The sequence below is a fragment of the Rhinolophus sinicus genome, chromosome 4, assembly GCF_057876585.1.
Source record: "Rhinolophus sinicus isolate RSI-liver-muscle chromosome 4, RSI-T2T, whole genome shotgun sequence".
In the NCBI taxonomy this organism is placed as follows: domain Eukaryota; kingdom Metazoa; phylum Chordata; class Mammalia; order Chiroptera; family Rhinolophidae; genus Rhinolophus; species Rhinolophus sinicus.
In genome coordinates, this window is record NC_142504.1 from 22,432,455 (window position 1) to 22,449,876 (window position 17,422).

A 17,422-nucleotide genomic window follows, 5' to 3' on the forward strand; every position below is an offset into this window, starting at 1 on the left:
TACATCTAAAATTGGAAACGACAAAAAAAAAACAAAACAATACAAATCTGTAACAAGTTAATGTAGTGAGTGCTATATATAAACACAGAGGAATTACAAATTAGAAGAGGGACCATGCTGCAATCATTGAAAAGAGGTCTTTAATAGGTGTTACTATTGATTTCACTAATTACTAGAGGCCAGTTACTATGTTAAGCGCCTTATATATTGTATCATTTAGTCCCACAACAACCAGAAGATATGTAATCTTATTGCACCTATTTTACAGATGAGAAAAACCACTGAGATTTACACCGATACATTATCTCCAAGATGTGCTTTTATCCCCTTTGCTAAACTGTATATCTAACATTAAAGGAATTTTACTGAGTATAAACGGTTGTACAATGTTTTTTCATATGCTTGAACTAATTAAATCACCTTATCTTGATTCTTCTCGATAAAATTATTTTTCTTACATATTTGGAATCTCTACTTTTTATTTTAAACTCTGAAAGATCAGAGATATTTTATAAAACTATTCCTATTGAACAAAGCATGCTGTCTTATATTAAATATGAATGAAGACAGTCTAGGCTAATCATTTTTTCTTCCTATAGCTATTAGTTAAAGATCTGTTATACTCATTCATTCAACAAATATTTATTAAAAACTTACTAGGTCTATGGTACTTATGAGCAATTATTGTATATGCAAAGTTTTATTCCCCTCCATTTCATCACTTTAAACAGATAAGGCATTACATTTGAATTTTTACCTTTTTCATTTCATCCTCAAATGCCTTTTCCAAATACTTATATCTCCTGATGAGTTTATTGAAGACCTAAGCATAAAAGAAAATCATTCAATAGTCATAATATTTTAAAAGGCAATAGAAGGGGTAGAAACTCACCCAAACCACAATATGGATTTACAATAAAAAAATTTGTACTTAAACATGCTCATACAATGATCTGAAACTATAATCATTTCAAAGGAGTTATTATGAGCTGTGGGGATAAAGCATCAAAATGTACACGTAGAATAAAATAAATTCATTCAAGAATATAACAGGTAAGAAGTCAAAAGTAACTGATGAAAATAAAATAAATATAATTTAAAAACTATGAGATGCAGACGTTGAAAATAACTGAAATGAAGGAATTACAGATATAATCACATAGACAACAGATATAATGGAGAGGCAATCAGAGTTCAGGTAAGGTTATACTTTATGTAGACACAAACATGTTTTTAGCAAATAAGCAAAAAAAATGGTAACTGAGTGACTATAAAGGATTACTGGTCCCCACAACCCAGTTAGAATTCTCAAGCAGGGTTTGCAACCGTGTCAGAGGAATTCTGGAGTGTTTTTTAAGTGGAATGAAGTTTGTTATGGACTGAATGTTTGTGTTCCCTCCCCCTCCAATTCATTTGTTGAAGCTTTAACCCCCTAATTATAACTGCATTTGGAGGAAGGGACTTTAGGAGGTGGTTAAATGAGGTCATAAGTGTGCAGCACTAATCTGATAAGACCGATGGCCTTAGAAGAAGAGCCGGAAAGCAAATCAGCTGGCACCTTGATCTTGGACTTCCCAGCCTCCCAAACTGTGAGAAATAAAATTCTGTTGTTTACGCTAGCCGATCTGTGGCATTTTGTTATGGGTAATACAATGTACTTATTTAAATAGGGATTTTATAAATATTGATTATTTTAATAACTGTGGAAATGAGTTCGGAATCTAATTCCTTTCTCTGACAGCCACATGATAGACTCTCATCTAAAACTTCCAGCGTTTATTTCTTAATGTAATCAAGATGGAGTCCAAGAGTGAAAATTATAGTATTGCCCTTTATGGGGAAAGAATAGTGACCCAGGCATCGAATGGAGGAGTCCTGATATTTCTTCCAGGCACTTATCTTTTTTTTCCCAATGGAACTCAATTAGCAAATAATATACCTTGTATTTGCCTTAATTTAGTTCTAATAAAAATTCTGTGAGGAAGGTAAGGCAGGCACTGACATTATTTGGTAGATCTGGGATCTGCTACTAAGTATCAGAGCAGAAACCAAACTCAGAAATTCTGATCCTTGGTGAACTATGCTTATCTGACATACCCAAAGGTGAGCGGGAGTTTTAAAAGTCCAGCTTGTGAATTGAGTATCTTTGCTTCAGTACACATCTGCTCAAGGGTTTTGTTGTTGTTGTTGTTGTTGCTGTTTTTTGTGGTTTTGTTTGTTTGTTGTTTTTTTTTGCCATTTACAAACAGAGTAGAAGCAAAGCTTTATAGAGGACAGGTTAGAATCTGGCCCATTCAATTCCAGTGCTTAATCTTTGGGTCCATTTTTAAAGATCTCCTTTGTTTTTATCTACTACACACTTCTTATATATAAAAAAGCAAAGAACTATCTTTGCTAAAATAGCATGTAATTAAAATAATGTCTTTAAGTTTAAATTCTTAATGGCCACATATCCCAAAATAGTTGGCTTAGCATGCCTTACACATTTTAATAACCAATGTAAAGACAGTTTCTAACATCTGAAATTCAATCACTTAGTTGCCAGTGAGTCCTACGGCCTTTTTCTTGTATATACTGAAATGTGTATAACAAGACTTGTTTACCTAGGACTTGCCCTCAAAGTTTAGTTGAGGACAACAACTGACTTTTAAGAAGGGCCTGTGATAGAATCAGAATAGGAACACACCAACCCTAAACTGGCCACCCATGCTGCGTACAAGTAGCTCAGCTTTATAAGGCAACATCGCATTTTACGTTTGTGTCACTTCCTGACCTTCACTAGGGCCTAAGGACGTCTTAATTTTTACCAATCTAATGAATACAAAAGGATATTTCATGATTTTAATTGAAATTTCCCTAATGAGTCTGAACTGTCTTCATCTGTTGTTGAGGGGAATTGTGTTTCCTCCTCTTTGAAATGCCTATGTCTTTTCCTAATAGGTTGCCTGTCCTCATCAACTTAGAGTTCCTCACTTAATCTGGATATGAATCCTTTGTGGGTTTTATATCACATGTATTTTCTTGCCTTTCTTTTTAATAGCTGCATGATAGTCTATTAATACGAACGGCCAAATTTTACTTAATACTGGACTGACTTTTATATTGTTTTTATCCCTTGACATTATTACAAGCAACACTATGATAACTAATACTGCATCCCTATCTGCAGGATGAAGTCCTAGAAGTGGAATTGCTGTGTCAAAGGGAATGTGTAGTTTTAGTTTTGAAAGAGAGTGCCTAATTGCTCTCCTTAAAGGTTAGACCCATTTATACTTCCACCGGAAATGACGTCAGTATCCAATTCCCCACGTTCTTTAAAGGTGAGAAGTAGAACAACAAGAATAAGAACAAAAAATTCTACCTTCATGAAGTTTTAACGCCCATTGGTGGATGCAATTGAGTATCTTTTCAGATGTTCCAGAGCTATCTAACATCCCTACTGAAAAAGTGGCCTGTCAAATTTCTGAACCGAACGTATCTCTAAGTCCTGATCAAATGTTTCCCTTCTAACACTAATCGCTCCATGACAGGCTCTACCTGAGCATAGTTTCGGATGGTTTCATGATCTTCATTTGCTGAAAACACACAGTGGTTGGTCATCTTGGTCTTGTCACCATCATCTATGCGTGTCCCTCCAGGGGCTGAAAAGAGAAAGGTCATTTCAGTTAGGACAATACCAAAATGAGAGCAGCGTTTGCAGAACAGATCAGTTCCTGCACATTAAGGAAAAACAAAGTAGAGGTAAATGCTAATGGTTAATATAAAATTTTATACAACGATGTGCTTGTGTAGATGTATACATGTTGTTATGTATTTGCTTCTGTTTCTAATATAATACAAATTGGTTAATCCATTTTATGCTCCCACCATAGTGTATGAGTTCTACATCCTTGCCTTCATTGGATCTCATCAGTGTCAGTCTGGTTCATTCATTCCAAAGTATATCCTTAACCACGGAAGCTAAACAATCACAGGTATTTGGTAAACTTCATTCAGTTATTCTCAGTGCAGTTCCTGATGTTTCCCACATCAGGACATGGTTCACTTTTCAGGCTGGATAACATTTTGTTGGACTCTGGTTCAACAACAGTGGGATCGCCCAGACCCAGCTCTCACAGTAGACTTCGTCGGTCTCTACTTGGGGAGGTATTAAAACTATTCCCTTCTCCACTAACTCGGTTATCCATGCACGGTTGCACAGTATACATTGTGACTCTTTGCCCTTTGTATTTGGTCACCCAGCAGCTGCATTAGCTAGGAAGAGTGTAGATTATTTTCTCATATTTTCCCCCCATGATTCCTATGTGGAATCATGGAATAAATGGACTAGAAGGAAAGAATGCCATTTTTCTACGACTCAGCTTTCCACATTCAATGGCTCTTTCTGTAAGTTTTAATTGGTGGATTAGAAGAACAGAATCACAACAGTAGGTATTTTTGTTTTCTGATTTTACTTCATTTTAGTTAAGGTAGAAAGTTGGAGCACGCCAAGTTAGATTAATGTCTTTCATGTACTCAACAAATATTTATGTAGAGTACATACCTGTAACAGCCACTTTATTTTTCATTTGTTTATTTGTTTAAGTATATAACTGCCTTGATTTAACTTGTGGTTTCAGATCTTTGGATGGAAAGGTCTACACATAGCCAACTTTTTCCAGACTCCAGTATTTAGTTTTATAAGTAAATTAGTTTTTAGAAAAGTCAGCTCCTTCAGGAGTCTATTTTCATTCAATTAATTTATGCATAACATTTAATTAGCTTTTTGTAATGAATTCAACCACCTGGAACAAAGTTTTATTAAGATGATAATCTTCTAAAAACTCTGGGCTAATGACTCCTAGCTGATAGAAGTTACATAACTGAAAAGTCTGATTCTGAAACTATAGTCTTTTTTCTTAAGTTTAAAAAATTACATTCTTTTACAAAGCAAAACATTTGTTACACATTAACGTTGCTACAATCAAAAAAATTTTTCCCCTGATATTGGGATTAATTATTAATTGTCATTTCTAAAACTTTTGGTGAGCCTGCTGTTTTTTTCCCAAAGTAGAAGTAAAAGAAAAGTACAGTATTTCTTGTATCTACTCTTCAAAGGGTACAACTGAAATTCCAAGTAACCATAGTTTCAAGAACAATGAGAGAAGGTAAATTTTCATGTGTATGTGAAGAAAATGCTTACGTAGTTGATAAATAAACAAAGTGTTCGTTTAAAAAACAAAAGTGCCTGCCTGGCTTCATTCATTACGTCATAGGTCTGGTCTAGGGAGACACATGGTTTTGCACTGCCTGCGCTCAGCTGTACCAAACATTGTGCTCTACCCTCTTCCTGGATGTATGGATGTAGAGGGAAGGAGTGAGATCTGGGCTGCAGATATAAATATGATGATTATCATTATACAGATGGTAAATGAAGCCTTGAGATAATCAGTGCAAAGCGTACAGATAATTTAATACATATGTGGAGGGGAGTAAGTATGGAAACCCAGGAGTCACGTAAGAAGTGACATCCAGATGATGGAGGAAGTCTAAATGGTCTCGTTTAAGGGAAGAAAGTAAAACATTTCAAGAATGACAGGAGGGTCAGCCGTGCTGCCAGGAAGGCAGTAGGAACTGAAAAGCGTCCATATGATTGACTAATGGTCACAGGTGACCTTGGCAATGACAAAGAACTAAAATTTGCTGAAGACTATTTCTGCAAGGAACTTACCAGTGCATCAATAAAAGTGTATCATAATTGAGATACAAAAAGTCAATAATCATATCAGAGAATGCTCGATTTTACTATTAACTTAAAACTTTTAAATAAAAATATTTATCATTTACCTGATTGACAAAGAGCCAAATAAAATGACGAAATTTAGAGTACCCAACATTGCTAAAAGGGTAGGTAAACAGGAACGCCTGATTTTTGAAAAAGTGTTAATTAAAATATTTCTTTGGAGGGCTGATTTTCTCTCTCAGGGAGATTTGATAGATATAGTCTATCACACCAGGTCACTTAAATAGTATTTTGAAGCCTTCTTCCCTGATGCCTCTACTCTCTAAGATGGTGTTTTTTATTTTACTTTTTACCTATCTTAAAAAAATTTCTAAACTTCTATCTTTAATTCTTTTGGCTATATACACTCACAATTACGAAGATGTTTTTAAAACTTCATTTCTTAGATTTTTTTTTTTAATTATTATTTATGGATGAAATGGCTTTTAACAAAACACTGGTAATTATTTTTAACTTTGTTGACACAGTTACATTTCACTGTACCAAAAAAGGGTGACGTTCAAAAGAAAAGTTGCCATGGCATTTGGGGATTAATTAAATATCCTGGAAGGATCTAGATGACATACACAAAGTTATACTCTACTGCAGAAATCACTCCTCCTATGTTAAATACTCCGGAAATACTGAAGGATTAGGGACACATGGGAAAGTTGGCTTCTAGCTAAAGCAAAGTGGCCAAGTGTGTTGTAATATTAACAAAAATCCTCAATTCTATGCCTCTCTGAATAATCATTTCACAACCACACTAATACCATTCCAAATTGTAAGTCTAGGTAAAAGTTGTAGACACTCCTATTTGTAGTTTTTATCGACTCTCGTAAATGTAAACTTATAAAGATTCTATCTTGTAATGAAATACTTTGATAGAATTAAAAGTACATATACGACAAGAAGATGCTATAATGCACAGCTTACCAAGCATACTGCCAGCCACCAGGATATCAAAGAGTGTGTCTGCATAGCGACGATAATCTAATCTTGAGCCTGTAGAGTCCAGAAACTTGGCTACAGCTTCAAGGTCATCCCCAGCTTCATTAAGCCCCTGGACAAGTGTATCCCTGAAGACTGTGGGTTCAAATTTCTCTTTTTCATCTAAAACAAAAAAATTATAAAATTATTCCTTTATATACAGAATATTCCCAAATACAACCGTCCATTTCCTTTGTTCACTGTTCTATATTTGATAGTGTAATTATTTAAAAGTAAAAGGAAAATTAAGTTTTTCTACTAGAGTTCCATGTTCTGAAACTTCTCGTTTAAACCTTTATTTAAACAAATAATTTATTCCTGTCTCTAATAAAAAAAAATTTGATGATTGGTGATTTGTGTCATTCATAGGATAAGCCAATGTAATCCACCAACCCTAATCATCTGAGAAAAAATAGAGTATAACATTCAAAGCTTACAATTTTGTTTCACCTAAGACAGAGAAAAAAAAAAAATGATCCAGGGAGAATCACCTAAAAATAAAGAAAAATATACAAAAAATAAAATTAAGATCGGGAGGGAGGAAATAAGAAGGGACATCTTTTATATTTTTTATTGAGATATAATTGACATATATATATATCACATATTAGCTTCAGGTGTACAACATAATGAGCCCATATTTGTATATATTGTAAAATAATCACCACATCATGTCTAGTTAACATCCATTACCACACAGTTACAATTTTTTGCTTATGGTGAGAACTTTTAAGATCTACTCTCTCAGTAACTTTCAAATACACAGCTCAGTATTATTGACTATAGTTGCCATGCTGCACATTACATCCTCATGTCTTATTTGTTTTATAACTGGAAGTCTGCCTTTTTATCACCTTCACCCATTTTGCCCATCCCCCAACGCCTGCCTCTGGCACCCACCAAATTGTTCTCTGTATGTACGAGGGATTTTTTTTTTTTAAAGATTCTACATATAAGAGCAATCATATTATATTTGCCTTTCTCTGTCTGACTGATCACTTAGCATAATGCCTTCAAAATCCATCCATGATGTCACAAATGGCAGGGTTTCCTTTTTGATGGCCAAGTAATATTCCATTGTATATATGTAACACATCTTTATCCATTTATCTACCGATGGACACTTATGTTGCTTCCATATCTTGGCTATAGTAAATAATGCTGCAATAAACATAGGGATGCATACATCTTTCTGAATTAGTGTTTTTGTTCTCTTTGGATAAATACCCAGAAGTGGAATTGCTGGATCATATGGTAGTTCTACTTTTAATTCTTTGAGGAACCTCCATACGGCTTTCCCTAGTGGCTGCACCAATTTACAATCCCACCAACGGTGTGCAAGGGTTCCATTGCCTCCTCATCCTCACCAACTTGTTATTTCTCGGAGGGACATCTCTTTTTACAAGATAAATTATTCTAGGGTATTTAAATATTTAATATGTATCATGAGCTTCAGAGCAGATGTTCTCAACCCTTCACATCCTTAAAAAGTACTGAGGGTTCTAAAGCGATTATATCTATAAATAGATACTTTATAGAAATTAAAACTGAAAATTAAAAGAAAATATTTATTAAATGAAATAAATTAGTGAGAAGAGAGGTACTGTTTTATATTTTTGCAACTCTCTCTAATGCCTGGCTTCATAGCAGACAGATGGATTCCTTATTTGCTGCATACAATCTGCTGTGATATCACACATCCTCTAGCCTCTGGAAAACTTTACTGTAAACTCATGAAAGAATGTGTGAAAGGGGCAAATAATATCTTAGTATTCTTTTGAAAATAGCTTTGATTCTGTAGATCCCCTGAGAGGACTTGAGAGGATTTAGAAATATAGATATCATGTAGCTTTCTATCCTTAGCAGACTCTAGAGAGACTTCTTGTTGAAGGTCAGTTTGGAGCTAGATCTTGAACCAAGTTAAGGATCGTGTACGGTAGAAAAGAAGTGAAGATGACAAACTGGAGGTCAGATGAGGCATTAAAAAACAACTAGATTAAAGAGAAGGGATCTCAGAATAAATTCAAAGCACTTCATCTTTTTATTTTCTCTCTTATGGAGAATGAGTCTGGATGGGTGGAGAGAGGGACAAAGGATGAACCAAAAACTTCAACAACATTTCCTATCATAAATATCTTTCTAGAGAAGTGGGTATTGCAACTATAGAAAAGGAGGAGGGAGGAAAGAGAAGACAAGAATGCTATAAACAAAGGAACATTTCATGAATAGCAAAGAGTGCTTCAAAATGAAAAATATAATAGAAACGGTTAAAAACTCAATACAAAAGTTGACCTAGCACATAGGAGCAAAAAGATAAAGAAAAGGGCAGGTCCATCAAATGTCCAATTATAATAATGTCCAAGCACAATAAAAAGAGAGTTAAAAAAAAGGAAAGAAAATTACTTAAAAACTTTAATTCTTGCAGAATCAAAGAGCGCAAGGTTCCAAATAAAGGGCTGTCTGGGCACCCAGCACAAGGAGTACAAGTGGAACTACAACAAGGTGCACTCATTATCACGGAAGCTCAGAAGGCCAGGAATAAAGCCACCATCTGAAGTCTCAGGAGCTAAAGAACGAATCACATATTAAGCATCAAGAAACAAAAGGACACTGACTTGCTCAACAGGAATATCATCAACCAGAACAAATTTCTTCACAATTCTAAGGGAAAACTATTTCCAATCTAGAATTTTAATTAATCAATCTATTAAATCAAGCGTAAGAGCAGAAGGAACATATTTTGAGACATTCAAGGCCTAAAAAATTACGTTTCTTACACACTTTTTTTAAAAAAAAGCTATTGAAGCAGACAGTCCACCAAAACGAGAGAATAACATGATCTCATGATCGTATTAAGTTATGAGATCCCAGAAAGAAAGAGAAAAAATACAAAGAGACAGGCCACTCTTCAGGATAGTGGTGAAAGGAGAGTTCAGCATGTAAGTTGACAGCTATACAGCTGGCCTAGAGAGTAAATCGACTAGGAGAGAGTTTTTCAATATAATATGATATAAGAATTCCTTCAAAATAATACTGTTAGAATTCCTAGTGTTTGTTTTAAGAGATTTATATCACAAAGAAGAAGGTTAGGGCTGACTAGTTTTAAGGCACAGAAAGTAAAACTATATATCTATATATACATATATATACATGTATGTATATGTGTGTATATATATATATACACACACATACACACATATGTATATATATGTATGTACGTATATACACATATATACACATATGTATATGTATATACACACACATATATATTAAACTTATTAAATCCAAAGATAAACTGATGCTCAGAAATAGAAACGTAATCAAGTAACAGTTCAGCTATGAATAGCATGTACAAAGTCACAATAATGTGAACCCTAGGCAATGGTCTAGCTCAAGCTGCAACGTAATGAAAGGATAGACAGAGGGGAGGTTTGCAGGTGAGTGGGGGCCATGAAAGAGCCGAATACTCATCTTTCATAGTAAGAAGTGCACATATAATACCTCTAACAGAAAATCAAGAAATAGCCATATAAGAATGTTATTTGGCTACATGAATGTAAATGTTAAAAGAAGCAGTTAAAGAGTAGAAAGAGTTCCTCTGGAGAGCGGACTTGTTGTAACATGTCTTATAGAACTGTTTGACTATTTAAACCATGTGCATGCATAACTTTGATACAATTAAACACTACATTTAAAAACCAGACAACACCTTTCTGTTTTGTACAGACTGACTAACTTACAGTGGTTTCATAGAAGGGATGTGTTGTAGGGGGTTAATACCACAGCATCAGAACCAGAGGAGAATGACATTCCCAGTACCAGTCAGAGTCACGCAGCATAAGATACCATAAAGACAGATGTAAATAAACTTGAACACTATTGGTCATGAACAAGAGAGAAAAGTCCTGTGCTCGCTTCGGCAGCACATACACTAAAATTGGAACGATACAGAGAAGATTAGCATGGCCCCTGCGCAAGGATGACACGTAAATTCGTGAAAAAAAAAAAAGAGAGAAAAGTCCTTGTGATGCTATAAGCAAAACATTATGCAGCCCAGAACATGCAAATGTCGACAGCAGAAAAAATATAATTAGGGTCTTGTTGTGTAAAGGGGGAAGAAGCGGAGCTGGAGGAGCAGGTGGGAACGGCTCTGAGCAGGAAGAACTCACTGGCAAGGAAAGGAAACAGCATCAGGGTCTAGCGAAAGGGTAGTTCTCCTTCCCCAGTGGAGAAGAAGTTCCCTTTTCCTGTTAATACAAGAGCAGGAGAAGTAAAGACCACAGCTACTTATTAAGTCTTGTCACCAGCTTCCAAAATCAATTGAGGCCATCCCCACAATGGCACCTCAACATGCTTGGATGTTGACTCCAGTGATAGAATAGACTTTGGTGATTTGAAAATTATAAATTCAAGGCACTAGAAAATATAAGTTGGTAAATAAGGTATTATAAAACCCAGACTATGCTACGAATTCATGCAGCAGACTTTGTTTTTGAATCTAAGAGACACTGAAAAAGTTTTGTTTGTAAAAAGGCCTTCGTCCTCAGCTATACTTTCCAAAAGGTTGGCCAAGGCAGAGGAAAAGCAAAAGGAGGAAGACAGCACACCATGGCCAGATAGAGCTTAACAGTGAGCAATAATGCATTAGGTCAAAATGGTCACTTATAGCTTGGGAATCTTAAACTTAATGAAAACATGACATTGCTTCCGAGTTTCTACTTGGCAGGTCAACCCTCCCTTGAAGTGGGAAGTATATAATTAGGGTCTCGTATTTCCACTGTGTTGGTGAATCACAAGGGTGGCAATGAAGAGTTATTTTTAATAGCCCTCACACTGACACAGAGAAACGGGGCTATTTTTCTGACCCTCAAATATGCCTGTAAGTTATTTAAATGCATTGCTTTCTGTGGGAACTATGGTAACTGGTTAAAACAGCACTTTCCCAAGCTGTTAATTAAGTGATAAATAACATAACCTACGTTCCTTTCTAAAGGTCACTGAGGTATAGTAAGTGAAAAGGAACTATCATGGGTTTTCTAACTACACACACATATCTATTATATTTACATATACATATATTTAAACATCTAAAACTTTACTTGATTAGTTGCTAATACCACTGACTGTAAATCTAAGAGTGATTTAAAACTGTTAGCACAGACCTAAAGTCTCAGGGACAAATCTAGGTACGTGGTTACTCTGAATACCTCAGTTTAGTCTTTTCTTTTCTCTTATTTTCACTAATTTTAATCTAATTTCCCTACAAAATTTACAGGGAGGTCAGTTCAGTTATTGAATATTTCATTTAGTTAAGTATAACAATGGCTCAGGGGACAGATTTTCATCCTTTTAGATTCCCACAAGCCACACTAGAAAACATAATTTCTTTGGAGAATATATAAATAAGATGTGGATATTTCATAAAGGTAAAGACAGTCGGAATGGAGTTCTGTATGATGTGTCCTACCATAATGCTGAATTTTGATGTCAAGCAATAAGAAATACATTTCGTACCAACTTGCACATGCAAAAGCATGAGCTTTGCTAGGAAATAGTTTCAAACTGAAGACAGATCTTCAGAAGACAGCCTATCCGGATGACCTTAAAATAGCCTCAGCCTCACATTTTTTTCCTCAGCTTTTCAAAACTGCCAAACATTTATCTGAAGTCAGCCCCATCATAACAGCAAAAGAAAAGCTCAAGCATAATAAATCATCAGGAGGCCTTCCACGATTACGAAGAGTAGAAAATGAGGTTGACTCCTTTTTTTTCATTTTTTCCCCAGTCAGCAGTCTGGCACAAAATGGTTCAAGTGCGGCTTCAATCTCCTCCAGACCTGGGTTATGTAAATCCAGATCAACTGACAAATGATATAGAGCAGGTTTTTGGGTAGCTGTCTCTCTGAGTGCTCCAGGAGCAATAAAGCACAGGCATAATCTTGCCCACCCAATGAATCAGAGGCAAAACAGCTCAGAATTATTAGAGAAGACCTTTCCGGATCAAAACTAAAGACTAACTCTAAGGCCAGTTTACTCGTCGAATCATGTCTGCTGTTGTGCAACACATCCTTGGGCCCGCTCTTGGCGCTGGAGCTCGGTTACGGTGAATCAGCGTCACACTAATAAAGATGCTTGAGGTGGAGACCCAGGTCTGAGATTAACACATGCCTTTAGCGGGCAGGTGATGGCAAACCTTTCCACACCTCACAGTTGGGAATTATTATTAAATATTCTCAGATTACGAGGCCCAACAACAGCTAAACTGTAATTAGGTTTCTGAACTAGATTGTTCCTTACCGATTAAGTCCTTTTGAAATCAACTATGATGATTTTTTTTTTTTACAATCATTTCTTTCCCCCGCAAGACTGCTTCAAACACTAAGACAATGAATGCACGTTGGTTGTCACACCTTGTCTTGGTACCGGTTTCCAGATTTCAACAGGGGAAATGTATTGCAGACACAGTTTATAAGAAGACTGAGTAGAGGGCAGTGGCTCAGGTTATCTTATACTTAAGACAACTTACATGGATGAACACGGGGGTTAAAAAAAATAGAAAGGAGAGTACAAAATAGAAATACTGCACACAATAACCATTTTGCTACTTTTAAATTTTTAAATTTTCATTTTTTAGTAGGAACATGAAGCTTTCCAGCAGGCAGCATTTAGAGTCAAATTCAACCTTGCTGCTATCTAGTGACTCCTGCAAACTCTTCTAATCCAAATGATCAACTATACTGAGGCTTCTTTTCTTCCTATATGTCTAGACTTGCTACTTGCCCACACACAGCACTGCAAGGAGACATCAGCTGCAAGTGTTGCCTCAACACTTCAATTGAAAATGCCAAAGCCATATAATATGGGTTAGCAATTCAACAATTTAGCACTTGATGACCATTACATGGCATTTTGCTTCATAATTAGCAATGAGGCCTTCAGAAAGATAATCAACCATCATTTATCTTTATACATGGCACTTCCTTAAATATTTTTCAGTCATTTTGCTCAGTGTGAGTCAACATAATAATTTCATATCATGTTTCCCATTTTAAAACGTTTCTCTATCAAGGCTTGGCTCAACTACTCTTAAATCCAAGGGGATCTCTATATAATTATGCAAAATTGATTAAATATAAACATTTTGAAAATGTTTTTTACAAAGAAAGGTTGGTAAGATGAACATAACATAAAAAAGAAGTCACTCACATAAATAGAAATTTTACTGGTGATCCTCAAACTGGGTCTATGAGATCACTATACTTCCCATAATAAAGACACTAAGGATATCTTAAGTTTTAAAGCTATTAGGGCAGTAAATTTAATTTCCTAAAATCTGAAAAGGTATAAACCCTGTCCCTAATTTACTTTTCTCTTAGTTTTACCATCCTTGTTCTCAACACTCTCTTAAAAACAACAAAGAAAGCAACACACAAATGCTGATGTCAAAAACTGGGAGGTTTATCAACTGCACTCATAGCCTCACATGAGAGGAAGGTAACCTGAACAGACGATTATCCTCATTTTGTAGATAAAGACACAAAGCTGAGGCAAGTTAAAAGACTTGTCCAAAATCAAACACCTAAGTAACTGGTAGTTTGGAGGGTTGATCGCAGAATTTCTGATTCTACATCCAGAGTCAAATGAGTAGAATGAGTGAGATTAGGTGGAAACAAGGATAATTCTAATTCTCCCCCAATTGTATATTTTGATTACAACTTTAAGCATCCACACACACACACACACACACACACACACACACACACACATGCAACGCAACCTACCCCTTTTCCGAGTTTTGAACCGCTGGCCTGTTAGCACTGGCTTCTGATGCTTATTCATAAAATTTCTGAAAACAAAGAAAATAAAAATTATGCATTTCAAATAAGCAATTCATATAAAAACATATGGCTAATAAGCATATGTTCAACCTCACCCATACTGAATATACTTTTAAAAATGAGATATAATTTTAACAATTTATAAAAAAGCAAAGTTTTAATAAAGTTTAATGATATCTAGCATTGACAAAAGACATAGGGAAAACAAAACCACAGACATAAACTTTGGATAAACTCCATGCAATACTTTTGATAAGTATTTGGCTAATGCCTATAAATATTCACATGTGCATAACCTATGGCCCAGCAATTGCTTTACTAGGAATTTAATCTAGTTATAACCACACAAGTATGCACATATACCTGTGTGTGTGTGTGTATGTGTGTGTGTGCGTGTGTGTACACGTAAGGATTTAGTTGTAGCATAGTTGGATGCATAAAAGAAAAAAAGGAAAGTTAACCACCCATAAACATGAGTCTGGTGAAATAAGTTATAATATGCCACCAAATGCGACATGATGAAGCTTCACAAAAGACTGAATTAGATCTCAGTGTTCTACGTATTTGCCCTGCCTTCCTGTCTGATGATGTTTTCTGCATCCACCTAACTTCCCATCACTCACTGTGCTCCAGCTACACAGCTGTTTCTTCCCAATGTGCCAGAGAAGATCAACTCTCTTCTGGGAAGGATTTCTCCATCCACTCATCTGGCTTACTCTCTCCACCCACTCAAATGCCTCCTTTTTAAAGAGGCCTTCCCTGACCATCCCAAATAATGTGGCCCTTTGTTTCTGTTCTCTGTCTCTCCCTCTCTCCTTACCTAGCTTTATTTCTCTTCAGAGAGCTTAGCAGTCCCTGCCATTTTATTATTCTATTTGCTTACGGTCTATTTCCCCATGAGAGTGTAAACAACATGTGCGTGGGGACTTTATAGGTTTTACTCAATACTCTGTCTTTAGCACCTAAAACAATACCGAGTAAAGAGTAAGCATTTAATAAATAACTGTCAAGTAAGCTGTGCCACTGATATGGAAAGATGATCGAGGCATGTCCTTAATGGAAAAAAGCAAGTTGAGTAAGAGTATAAAACAATATTTTGGTTAAAAAGGGGTATATATAACATCTGCTTTTCCATGCAAGCAAAATTTCAGAAAGATGCCTGTTTACCTCTGAGAGTAGCAATTTGGGTATTTTATATTCTCCTATTGGATTTTATGTACAATTAAAAATATAATAAATTATCTTTGATAAAAGTGAAAAACCTGCTCTGTAAGACATTTTACAAACTGAGAATAAGTTTGCTGGCATAAATATTACAATCTAAAAATATGTCAAGAATGCCTAAATTATGACCAAACAATTAAGATAATGTCAAACAAATTATTTAACCTTTCAAATTTTTTAAAAATGGTGACTTGAAAATGTCTAGATTTTCTCCAGTACATACACCTTAAACAAACAAGAAAATTTGCAGTATTCAAGTAAATTACTTATTATGTCTCAAAGTTTAAAAAACAAATTCTTAAGAACACAGAAAATTATTCAATATATTACCAAAACTTTCTTCCCATCTCACGAGAGAAACTTCTATCTTCATATAGAAAGCAATTTGTTTATCACTGAAAATTTTAATCATAATTTTAAAATGAAACTAATTAAAAATAGTGACAAAGCCCAAAAGTAATTTCTTGTATGATTTAAGTAGAGAGAATTTTTACCAGTCTTATAAAGTGAACTTAATACATCAATGCTTTGAGATATAAAGGTGACTAAACTAGATTCAACGCCCTCAAAAAACACAGACTATGGAGATACAATCCCAACATTTACAATACAGTGAGATAGGTGAAACAATGCCGTACAGCCCTAAAACAGGGGTAAAGGACTGATTGTTGTAAGCATACTCGTATGGGGCGGCAGCTACCTATTGAAATAGTTATAAGTGCAATAAATTTAATCAATGAAATCTCATTTTGTTTGATAGATGTTGGAAACAGAGCCTCTAATGCATTATTTATATTCACTGCAAAACTCTCATTCAGAAATTTCCCTGTTGGCATTTTCAACAGATTTACTCAGCTAACATTTCACTGGGGAACAAGTAATGACTATATATACACGAGTGTGTGTATGTGTATATTGTTGCTACACCTTCCCAAACACAATGAATATTACATCAAATATTTTGCTGTGTTAGTAAGGAAAAACACCTATCAAAGAGTTTGGGTCTCATACTGAGATACAACAAATAAAAACAGAACCCAAGCAGCCTGAAACTTCTCTAGTAGGAGCACATGCAATGAAGGAGTTACTCTTTGCCAAAGATGATTTTATTTTCAAATAAAAAATATTTTAAAAGTGTGAGCCCCTCTCTAAAAGTTTTATTTTAGAATCCAGAATATAAACACATAGGATTCCCCCAATCAACTCTACCTTTGTACTTGGTTTCCATTTTTTCTGCTAATGGAGAATTACCACTAAACACAGTTCACCTATGAGAGAATTATTAATAACTCTGTTTTAAAAATCATTAGCTGCATTTATGCTTTCTTCAGTTCTAAACACAAAAGTTTGGTTCTTCATTGCCTAGTTAGTTATGTGTGCTTATTTTTCACACCCCCAATATATTCTTTGTGGAAAATAACACAATGACATGTAAACATAAACAGTATGCAAAGATTTTGATGTACACAACACCAAAAATGAAAACAAACAGAGACTCACCTACTGGTATTGAAAGACTAAATGAAGATATTCTGTCGACCAAAAGTCTCTATCCTTTAAGCTGTTACTATTTGGAGCACAGGCTTGCCTCCTTCTAAATTTAGCTCTCC

The 17,422-nt window shown here is 35.2% G+C and overlaps 1 protein-coding gene and 1 non-coding gene across 3 annotated transcripts in view; one reads left to right on the forward strand and one right to left on the reverse strand.

Annotated features, from left to right (window-relative positions):
- Positions 1–17,422, reverse strand: part of BZW2 (basic leucine zipper and W2 domains 2) — a 55,770-nt gene that overhangs the window by 21,237 nt on the left and 17,111 nt on the right. Inside the window, exons 1-5 of one of the 2 annotated variants that reach the window (XM_019727167.3) lie at positions 17,313–17,393; positions 14,532–14,596; positions 6,698–6,874; positions 3,538–3,641; positions 758–823 (exon numbers count right to left, since the gene is read on the reverse strand). In XM_019727167.3, coding sequence (XP_019582726.1) covers positions 758–823; positions 3,538–3,641; positions 6,698–6,874; positions 14,532–14,589 — 405 coding nt within the window. In that variant the 5' untranslated portion in view covers positions 14,590–14,596; positions 17,313–17,393. Of the gene's footprint in view, positions 1–757; positions 824–3,537; positions 3,642–6,697; positions 6,875–14,531; positions 14,597–17,312; positions 17,394–17,422 lie in introns of those variants that run through there. The other variant, XM_019727158.3, reaches the window with a different exon arrangement.
- On the forward strand, positions 10,659–10,765 carry LOC148758338 (U6 spliceosomal RNA). Its single transcript, XR_016021230.1, has one exon. It is a non-coding gene; the product is annotated as a U6 spliceosomal RNA (small nuclear RNA).